The sequence below is a fragment of the Pan troglodytes genome, chromosome 1 (assembly GCF_028858775.2).
Source record: "Pan troglodytes isolate AG18354 chromosome 1, NHGRI_mPanTro3-v2.0_pri, whole genome shotgun sequence".
Lineage (NCBI taxonomy): Eukaryota > Metazoa > Chordata > Mammalia > Primates > Hominidae > Pan > Pan troglodytes.
The window spans coordinates 43,302,615-43,313,383 of NC_072398.2; the positions used below are offsets into that span (position 1 = coordinate 43,302,615).

A 10,769-nucleotide genomic window follows, 5' to 3' on the forward strand; every position below is an offset into this window, starting at 1 on the left:
GGACCCAGTTAGAAAAAATGAACGTACTTGTTTAGGAAGATTGCATTGCAGAACAGGCAGAGATGCTGCACAATGATTCCTATGGAATCATTATTAATTGGTCCCCTAAGGGGATGTTTAGCTTGAATTGCACCTCTCAGTCTGCGTGCCACGGCCACACTATGTTCAGCTGGTCTGAACAAAATGGTCAGATGGTAGATATAATAAGAAGTACGGCAAGAGTTCCTATTATCTGGAACCATGGCAGTATAGTGGCACCTCAACCTCAAATGATATGGCCCGCTCTAGGAGCTTAACATAAGGATTTAAAATTAAAAGAAGAAATATTTAAAGCATCCAAGGCACACTTGACCTTAATGCCAGGAACTGGAGTGCTTAGAGGAGCCGAAAATGGATAAAAACACTTGGAAGCTCTGTGATTTCAATGATGATTGTGCTTTTAATCTGTGTTGTTTGTCTTTGTATAGTCTGCAGATGTGGATCCTGACTCCTGCGAGAAGTAGCTCACCGTGACAAAGCTGCCTTTGTGTTTATCAATTTGTAAATCAGAGAAGAGGGACATGTTGAGAGCAGGCCCTCCAAAATCTGGCCATAAACTGGCCCCAAAACTGGCCATAAACAAAATCTCTGCAGCACTGTAACATGTTCATAATGGCCCTAACGTCCACGCTGGAAGGTTGTAAGTTTACAGGAACGAGGGCAAGGAACACCTGGCCCGCCCAGGGTGGAAAACCGCTTAAAGGCATTCTTAAGCCACAAACAATAGCATGAGTGATCTGTGCCTTAAGGACATGCTCCTGCTGCAGTTAACTAGCCCAACCTATTCCTTTAATTCGGCCCATCCCTTCGTTTCCCATAAGGGATACTTTTAGTTAATTTAATATCTATAGAAACAATGCTAATGACTGGTTTGCTGTTAATAAATATGTGGGTAAATCTCTGTTCGGGGCTCTCAGCTCTAAAAGCTCTAAAGGAAATCAGACCCCTGATTTCCCACTTCACACCTCTATATTTCTGTGTGTGTGTCTTTAATTCCTCTAACCCCACTGGGTTAGGGTCTCCCCAACAGAGCTGGTCTTGGCAGAATATCACTGATCAGAGATAAAGAACAAATAAAGTGAAGATAGATCTTTGACACCAAGGACAATTCACTAAAGAGTTTATCGAATGATTGACTCAGAGACCAAGAATCGGGCCTTAGGAAATACTTAGCGGGAAATGGGATGGAGAGAAACCTGAAAGAAAAAGATAATCATCAGAGAAGTACGGGGATGACAAAGAAAGAACAGCGTCATAGAAGGCATAAGGGAAACAAATGTCAAGGAGTGGTCAACTATGTCAAAACGAATAAGAACAGAGAAAACTGGATCCTTAAAGATGAGTAGCTTGAACTAACCTCCTGTACCTGGGTAACAAACATTCTGGGCAAAATATATTGTGAACCATGCTGATGTTCTTTCGCCACAAAACATAAGTGATAGCCTCTCTATCAAGAGACCTAGATTTCATAGTGTCTGGTCCTGGGCTGTTTTCCCATGGCCCCGCTGGTTCTCTTCCTCTATTCCTAGAAAAGTATAGAAAATGGAGCTCTCTTTGCTTGCCATTGAGCTCATGTCCTGCCAACTTCTACCCAAGTGACAGGTAGGTCAGTAAAGTTACAGGCTGAGAAATTAAAATTATTTGCCAAACACTAGTTTTATGATTATCTATTAACAACAGCCACAACAAATCAAGAAGGAGTCCCAGTGTATTTCAATTAGCTTCTAGCTCAAGTGATACATGAGTAGTATGGCTAGAATAGGCATTGTAGAAGTATGAATGGAGAACTGTCTCTTGTTTTCTGTCTATCTTTATTGTTATTGCTGGATATTAAATGCTGTAATTTTTGGCATAGGTTTTTTCCAAAGAATGGTCTCTTGGGTCAAGTTTTCCTGAACTTGCCTGGTATTGGGCAAGTTCACACAGAAAATATAAGTCATTTCACAAAGTCCTGGGCTTGTCTATCTACTTGAAGGAATAGGAAATGGACTTCACCTGGAGCATGATGGATGAGGCTTGGGCTTTTACTAATGAAATAAGTTTCAATCTTAACTCAGTTAAACCTTTAAAGACAGGAGAAAACTATCTGGGGATGGATTCAGGCCAGTGAGATCACGTTGCACAAATCTCCCCTTAAGGGATCTTTACTGACCTAGAATTGTTTCAAAATAAGATTCCAAACTGTCGAAGGAGTTTGAAGCCTTGAAACTTGGTGTAGGTTTGCTTAAAACAAAATAACGAATACACTACATTTCCCAGGAGGCTTCGCGGTGAGCCTCCGCACTCGGCTGGTTCTCTTTACCGCGAGGAAAGCTGGGAAATGTAGTGCCACAGGCAACCCTGCACGTGACGCTTGCGGAGGAAGGGGAGAGAGAGGCGCGCGGGAGGGCGTCTAGGGAATCGAGGTGCCGGCTGCTCCTTCCTCACAATTTGGTTTGTGCTGCAAGGGGAGGGTCCTCATCATCTGGCCCCAGTGGTGTAATGAGCTGACTGGGATTCAGTCACTGTCGGAGCCGCTCGGGGGAAGTCCCGGTGGGTGAGGTTCCGCGGCGCCTGGTCCCGTTTCTCGGCAGTCAGGCCAGGAGGGGGTGGGGAAGGTGCGAACAGCCGGGGGCTCGGAGCTCGCGCCCTGCGCCCCACCCAGGTTGCGGCCGCCCGGGGAGGAAGCGCGTATAGGTTGAGTGCAAAGTTTCCTTTTTTGCTTTCTCGTCAGAGCAGCCCAGACAGGCGGTGGGTGGGAATGCCTTACTTCAGTTTGAAGAGGGTCCGGATCCAAAGGGGTTAAAACGGGCGACCCCCGACCCCACTTCCCGCCTCCCTAAAACGCACACCCGCTAGCCATGGGCAGCCGTGACCACCTGTTCAAAGTGCTGGTGGTGGGGGACGCCGCAGTGGGCAAGACGTCGCTGGTGCAGCGATATTCCCAGGACAGCTTCAGCAAACACTACAAGTCCACGGTGGGAGGTGAGACGTCTCGGGGCGGGGGGAGGGGGAGGAGGAGGCCCCGACCGCGGACTCGAGCTGGGGACCCAAGTGGGGTGGGGATTTGCTGTCGGTTGTTGGGTCCTTCTTCGGGTCAGGAAGTACTGTCTGGGAACCTAGATGGTGTAATTGCCGGGTGTTTGGTTTACACGCCTCTCTTGAGTTTCCCGTTAGATTTTCCCAAACTGAGCCCACTGCCAGGAGAAAGGTAAGAGCAAAGGCGTGAAGATGAGAAATAGGGAAGGGAGGATGAGGATGAGCAATTGCTGTTTATTGCAGGCGTACTGTGAACTTAAGTCTCCAGCCTTTCAGCTGTCCGGCAAATCTCTCCAATCAGCAGAAGCAGCTGAGATCCTCTGTGGGGCCTCCTGGTTAGGTGCCGGCTGGGGCTGTCGTCCTGCCCCTCTGTTGAGGGAGGAACCGCAAGGTGTTTAACCTGGCTTCAGGGGGAGAACGCAGGAAGCGGAACTGATCTGAAGGACTCTAGCTTTGTTGTGGGGCTGTGGGTGGGATGGAAGACACAAAATCCCCGAACGAGCCCCTTGGCTACGCAGTCAGATGCCCATGAGGGCTGATGAGCTGTGTTTTTGTCCGTTGATTGCTTAAATGTAACCAAGGAATTCTTCCAAGAATGTGAAATATACCACTTCTCTGACCTATCTTCCCACCACTTTTTTCCTCAAACTGGAGAAGGTAGGGAGGAAGGGGACACCGAGTTCATTCATTTCTTTCCTGGGTGTGGCCTTTGGACTCAACTATTTTTTCAGAGGCAGAAATGCCTTATTGTTAATTAGAAGGTATTTAGCTAGGAAGAGCTGGTGATTGGGGAGAGTAACTTAAAATTTTATTTCTCTCTGTTAAAAGAACTTGTTTCAAGGGGGGGAAAACTCGTACCAATGGAAAAATTGAAAATGTGTGCTCCTGTTCATATGGAAGTTTAAAAAGAAGTTAACAAACATTTACATTGCAATTAAAACATTCTCCTTAAGAACCCCCAGTAGGGCCCAGTACGGTGGTTCATACTTGCAATCCCAGCACTTTAGGAGGCTGAGGCGGGAGGACTGCTTGAGCCCAGGAGTTCGAGACCAGCCATGGGAAACATGGCAAGACCCCCCCCACCTCTACAAAAATTAAAGAAGAAAGTAGCCGTGGTCCCAGCTACTCGGAAAACTGAGACGAGAGGATTGCTTGAACTGGGGAGGTCGAGGCTTCAGTGAGCCCCGTTCGCACCACTCACTGCACTGTAGCCTGGGCAACAGAGTGAGACCCTGTCTCAAAAACAAAGGAACAAAAAATTTAAGTCTGGCAAAATTAAAGGTTCAGAGTTTCAGACACTCTATTCTGACCGCTCTGCTCTGCCCTCCCACTCCTAAATAATATAAGGGTCCCTATTTCACGGATTTGGGTTAAAAGTGGCCTGCTATTAATAGTTAATTTTTAACAATTGCTGTAGTTTTCCTTTAGCAAAGAATATAACTGGCTAATTTTTTTTTCAGTGTTTAGTCTAAATTTCCCTTAGCTTTGATTCCTGTCACAGATGTGAAAGATAATATTTCCAAACCTCAGAAATTACTCTGTTTCTCTCCTTAGCCAAAAGGCTTTCCCCATGGAATACTTACTCAGCCTTAAGGAGTCTCAGCACCTGCAGACTTGGTGGTAGATTCCAGCAGGACTCTTCAGCAACATCCACGCAGTGTCTTCTTCTTGGGACTCCTCTGGGACCTTTTCCATTTATTCCATTCTTGCCCAAGATAATACCTGCGACCTTATGGTGGATGTAGAGTTCCCCAGGGTGTGTTCTTTTCATAATACAATTTGATTAGAAACCAACAGTGAAATTGAATGTGGAAGATACGAAAGCAACCACACTTGTCTCATTTCCCCCTTCTCCCCCATCACCCCTTCCCTGAGAAAACCCCCTAAATCTCCCAGAAACTAACCTGAGAATGAGAATTGTTTTCATAGTTACTCCCACCCCCAGTCTTGGAGACAAACAGTAGCAAATAAATGAGCTTGACAGTAGAGTAAAAGCTGGAAACCCCTTTGGAGAGTGAGTATGAATCATCCATCTCACACTAAATACACGCATGTGGACTCATCTCAGTGAATTGAGGGCTTAAAGATAAACATATGGGATTGGAATTGTGTGTCCATAGGGTTTCACTGCCTATTTGATTTGAGTTTATCCCTATTAATTTTTTACAGTGAAATTTTATTAAAGTATAATGTACATATATTTTCAGTGGATTTTGCTCTGAAGGTTCTCCAGTGGTCTGACTACGAGATAGTGCGGCTTCAGCTGTGGGATATTGCAGGTAAAGTGGGAGGGCTAGATAGGAACAAGGGAAGAAATTTTGATTTAACTAGAAAGCTCTGAGGAAAAAATGGGGCAGCAAAGCCAGAAATTGTTTTTCTGAAGCTGGAATGATTGAGCTGCTCTGAGGACACATGAGCTGAATAGGTGCAGAGCTTTTGTAGATGTTTTGCCCTGAATAGATCTGGAGCAGTCTCTGTGTGGATGGAGGGGCTGGCAAGGTGGTGGATTGTCCAGACTATAGGTGGACACTCCCACAGCAGGGGAGGGTGCTTTTTCTAGGTTTAAGGCTGACCTTGGTGAAAAACAAGATCCCCAGAAAATAGATACAGTAAAAATAGTGAATCCTTACTATGTGCCAAGCATTCTTCTAAGTATTTTAAATTCACTGACTCATTAATCCTCACATCAACCCTATCATAAAAGCTACTGCTTTTGGAGAATTGCTTGAACCTGGGAGGTGAAGGTTGCAGTGAGCCTAGATGGCACCACTGCACTCCAGCCTGGGCAACAGGAGTGCAGGAAACTGTTTCAAAAAAAAAAAAAGCGACTGCTTTTGTCTTCACTTTACAAATGAGAAATCTGAAGCACTGAGAGCTTGATTTGCCCGAAGTCAAATAGTATGCAGCAGAGCAGGGATTTGGACTGGAGCAATCTGGGTGCGGAATCTGCCTTGGAAATAATTGGGCTTCATTATCCCTTTATGGGATAGAAAACCAAGAGTCAGAGGGGGAAAGTGAGTGGCCCCATCTGACACATATGCTTACTGCCCTCTTCTACAAGGAATGGGGAGAGGCTGGCTCTTGGGTCACCTTGAGAACTCTCCCCTTTCTCCCCAGGGCAGGAGCGCTTCACCTCTATGACACGATTGTATTATCGGGATGCCTCTGCCTGTGTTATTATGTTTGACGTTACCAATGCCACTACCTTCAGCAACAGCCAGAGGTGGAAACAGGACCTAGACAGCAAGCTCACACTACCCAATGGAGAGCCGGTGCCCTGCCTGCTCTTGGCCAACAAGGTATGTGGCCAATCTCAGAAAATGGTCCCTAGCCTCTATCTGTGGTTAGAAAGGAAGTAAAATGCTCTCTGATTCTGGGCATCCATTTCCCCTTCTTAAGTTGGCAAAATCATCTCTACCTCCTTTCAAAGGATGTTGAGGGTGAGTGAGACTTACTTACTTTTTTTTTTTTTTGAGACGGAGTCTCGCTCTGTTGCCCAGGCTGGAGTGCAGTGGCGCGATCTCGGCTCACTGCCAGCTCTGCCTCCCAGGTTCACGCTATTCTCTTGCCTCAGCCTCCCGAGTAGCTGGGACTACAGGTGCCCACCACCACACCCAGCTAATTTTTTTGTATTTTTAGTAGAGACTGGGTTTCATTGTGTTAGCCAGGATGGTCTCGCTCTCCTGACCTCATGATCTGCCCGCCTCAGCCTCCCAAAGTGCTGGGATTACAGGCGTGAGCCACTGCGCCCAGCCAAGGGTGAGACTTTCTTTGGGAAGAATATTGATTATAGATTTCCGATGCTGGTGTTCTTATCCATTGGTGGAAATATGTTTAAAATCCACAGTATCTGAGCCATATTCTTTCTTAGTTGCAGGAAGTTTATGATACTGCCTTTTATTTTTTCTCTTTGCTAGTGTGATCTGTCCCCTTGGGCAGTGAGCCGGGACCAGATTGACCGGTTCAGTAAAGAGAACGGTTTCACAGGTTGGACAGAAACATCAGTCAAGGAGAACAAAAATATTAATGAGGCTATGAGGTAAGTAGCTCATGCTGATAGGCATGCAGATGTATCCATCTTCCACTGTGGCCCTGTGGACCCTCTTTTCTTATTTCTGAGCCAACAATGACAGACTGAGCCATTGGAATGCTAGCCCCTAAAGGTCAGGGATACTGTCTTTCCTGAGATAACTGGGGACAAAGGGGCATTTAAACCTTCTGGCTTTACCAAATACTATCTGATGATAAGTCAGACTACATCTGCCATTTCTGCTTTTCCTCCAAAATAAGCTTCTCAGGCTTATTTTTTGTCTTTTAGAGTCCTCATTGAAAAGATGATGAGAAATTCCACAGAAGATATCATGTCTTTGTCCACCCAAGGGGACTACATCAATCTACAAACCAAGTCCTCCAGCTGGTCCTGCTGCTAGTAGTGTTTGGCTTATTTTCCATCCCAGTTCTGGGAGGCCTTTTAAGTCTCTTCCCTTTGGTTGCCCACCTGACAATTTTATTAAGTAAATTTGAATTGTCTCCTGACTACTGTCCAGTAAGGAGGCCCATTGTCACTTAGAAAAGACACCTGGAACCCATGTGCATTTCTGCATCTCCTGGATTAGCCTTTGACATGTTGCTGGCTCACGTTAGTGCCAGTTAGTGCCTTCGGTGTAAGATCTTCTCATCAGCCCTCAATTTGTGATCCGGAATTTTGTGAGAAGGATTAGAAATCAGCACCTGCGTTTTAGAGATCATAATTCTCACCTACTTCTGAGCTTATTTTTCCATTTGATATTCATTGATATCATGACTTCCAATTGAGAGGAAAATGAGATCAAATGTCATTTCCCAAATTTCTTGTAGGCCGTTGTTTCAGATTCTTTCTGTCTTGGAATGTAAACATCTGATTCTGGAATGCAGAAGGAGGGGGTCTGGGCATCTGTGGATTTTTGGCTACTAGAAGTGTCCCAGAAGTCACTGTATTTTTGAAACTTCTAAAGTCATAATTAAGTTTCTCTTGTCTTGGCATCAAGAATAGTCAAGTTTTTTGGCCGGGCATGGTGGCTCATGCCTGTAATCCCAGCACTTGGGGAGGCCAAGGCAGGCGGATCACATGAGGCCAGGAATTCGAGACCAACCTGGTCAGCATGGCAAAACCCCGTCTCTACTAAAAGTACAAAAATTAGCCAGGCGTGATGGCACGTGTCTGTAATCCCAGCTACTCTGGAGACTGAGGTGGGAGAATCGCTTGAGACTGGGAGGCAGAGGTTGCAGTGAACCGAGATCATGCCACCGCACTTCAGCCTGGGTGACAGAGAAGGACTCCGTCTCAAAAAAAAAAGAAAAAAGAATAGTCATTTTTAAACTACCTGTCTCATGCAATGAAAGCATTTTCTTCCTCAAAGAGCTTAATCCTCATGATAGGATTGCCTAGTGTCTCCCATTTGCAGGTTTCTGGGTTGATGTCTTAATGCATAATACTGCAAGTGACATCAGCTGGCTGTGATGCTTCGAAATAGGTCTGCTCCTCACAGCTTTGGGAATCTGAATGGAAGAAGAAAAGAGAGAAGTTAACAACCTCCACTGGGGCAACTTTGTGAACACGTAGGCACTTAGTCATAGGAAACATATTATGTGCAGGCCCTAGCCTGGGGGAGGAAAGTAGATAGACAGAAAATCATTAGGTAATTTAAGTACTAAATTGGGCAGGGCTTTTTAGTATCAAATCACTACTAGACCGTTTAATTTGTTAAATTATCTCTAGGATGGTGATTTATAACCTACCCAAAGTTGTCGATATTCTTACTAAACTCAGAGGCCTGAAGTTCTTTGATAGACCTTAAATAAGTGTCCTAAGTCAGTGGTTCCCAAATCTGGCTGGTCAGGAATACCTGGGAAGTTTGTTAAAATTTTTTTAAAATGTTTTAAGATTTTTGGGTCCTGAGCCAGGCGTGGTGGCTCACACCTGTAATCCCAGCACTTTGGGAGGCTGAGGCAGGTGGATCGCCTGAGGTCAGGAGTTCAAGATCAACCTGGCCAACATACTGAAACCCCGTCTCTACTAAAAATAAGAAAAATTAGCTGGGCGTGGTGGCGGTCACCTGTAATCCCAGCTACTTGGGAGGCTGAGGCAGGAGAATCGCTTGAACCCGGGAGTTAGAGGTTGCAGTGAGCTGAGATCACACCATTGCACTTCAGCCTGGGCAACAAGAGTGAAACTCCATCTCAAAAAAAAAAAAAGAAAAAGATTTTTGGGTCCCGACCTCAAACCTACTGAATCAGAATTTCTAGGGATGAAGCCTAGGAATGTGTTGTTTTCAGAACTTCCCTGGTGATTGTGATAAGCCTGGTTTGGAAACCATTGCTGGAGAACTTTGTAAAGATACAGAGACCCAGACCTTTTGTATTTACATTTAAATACAAATACAAATCCTGGGTTTCTATATGTTCTGTTAGCTTTTCAGGTGATTCTGCAACACAGACGTTGAAAACCACTGCCCTAAGAAAGAGATCAGAGGCCACATATCAGAGAGAGAAAAGGGGCCAAACCTTCGGTGGTTTGTTGTGTGTTGTTTTAATGCCAATTATTTTAACTTGCACAGTCTTCTGAAACCTTGTATTAATAGTTCTCTTTTGTATTACCATTTTCAGGTAGGATTTTGATCACTATGATTCTGAAGATAATAGTGAAATAGTGAATTTCATTGATATGAAGAGATAATTGATTTTCCTTCATTGGTTTGAACACCTGCAAAATCACAAATAAATGAGAACTAAGTCTTGTATTCATAGTAGTTATTGGCCTTTAATGTGAGTTTGTCAAAGTGCTGTTTTACACTGATAGCTCAAGAGGATTGCGGAAATGGAGACTTGATTTTTTAAATACCTTTTTCTAAATTTCCAATTCAAGGGGTACGTGTGCAAGTTTGTTACATGGATATATTGTGTGATGCTAAAGCTTGGGTTTCTGCTTAGCCTGTCTCCCAAGTAGTGAACATAGCACCCAGTCGGCACTTTTTCAACGCTTACTCCCTCTCTCCCCACTTTTGGGAGTCCCCAGTGTCTGTTGTTCCCATCTTTATGTGTGTGCCCAATGTTTACCTCCCACTTACAAGTGAGAAATGTGGTTAAATACCTTCTTTTAAAATGAAGGTAAATATTATTCTGTTTACCTGTTAACTTACTAATACCAATTGCTTAGATCCATCTGCCTAGTACCAATTCAGTACTTGATGTAACATGCCAAATACTACTTGGAAATGTGACCTTTTTGAAAGACTGAATGTGCTTTCTTTTCCCATTTGCTGACTCAGGATTTACCTGCCTTTTCAAGCATTGCTAGAGGCTGGCCAGCCAGCCAGCCCTTCTGGATATTATCTCCCAACTGGTGAACATTATAGGCCTGAAACTAATTAAGGAACTGAAATATACCTAATTCCTCTTTGTGCCCCTATCCATAAAAGAAAAGCAATTATGATTAGGAAAAATAAAATATTTACATGAATGGAAATGTGATGCTACTAAAAATAATTAGGTCTTATCATTCGGATGCTACCTCTTTGTTGCATTCAAAAGAGGTAGCGTCCAAAATTGTTTGGAACATAGATATCGTAGCCCCTCCCTAGAGGAGGTCCTACATTGGAGACAAGATGCCTCTCCAACCACTCAGGTGGCTTTTGGTCAAAAAGAAAACAGTTCCCCCAGAGTGTTCTCAGAAA

At 44.5% G+C, this 10,769-nt stretch overlaps 1 protein-coding gene across 9 annotated transcripts; it reads left to right on the plus strand.

Annotated features, from left to right (window-relative positions):
- Positions 1 to 2,344: 2,344 nt before the first annotated feature.
- On the plus strand, positions 2,345 to 9,836 carry RAB29 (RAB29, member RAS oncogene family). Of its 9 annotated transcripts, none has more exons than XM_009441303.4 (6): positions 2,345 to 2,444; positions 2,758 to 3,003; positions 5,265 to 5,336; positions 6,175 to 6,356; positions 6,975 to 7,096; positions 7,376 to 9,325. In XM_009441303.4, exons 2-6 carry the CDS (start codon positions 2,880 to 2,882, stop codon positions 7,485 to 7,487), a joined length of 612 nt encoding a protein of 203 aa, XP_009439578.1. In that variant the 5' UTR covers positions 2,345 to 2,444; positions 2,758 to 2,879; the 3' UTR covers positions 7,488 to 9,325. The 9 variants fall into 9 exon arrangements, with proteins under 9 accessions (XP_009439578.1, XP_001162514.1, XP_001162387.2 ...); XM_001162514.5 differs by having other exon boundaries at positions 2,364 to 2,571; positions 7,376 to 9,836; XM_001162387.5 differs by having other exon boundaries at positions 2,364 to 2,472; positions 7,376 to 9,836.
- Positions 9,837 to 10,769: the final 933 nt, after the last annotated feature.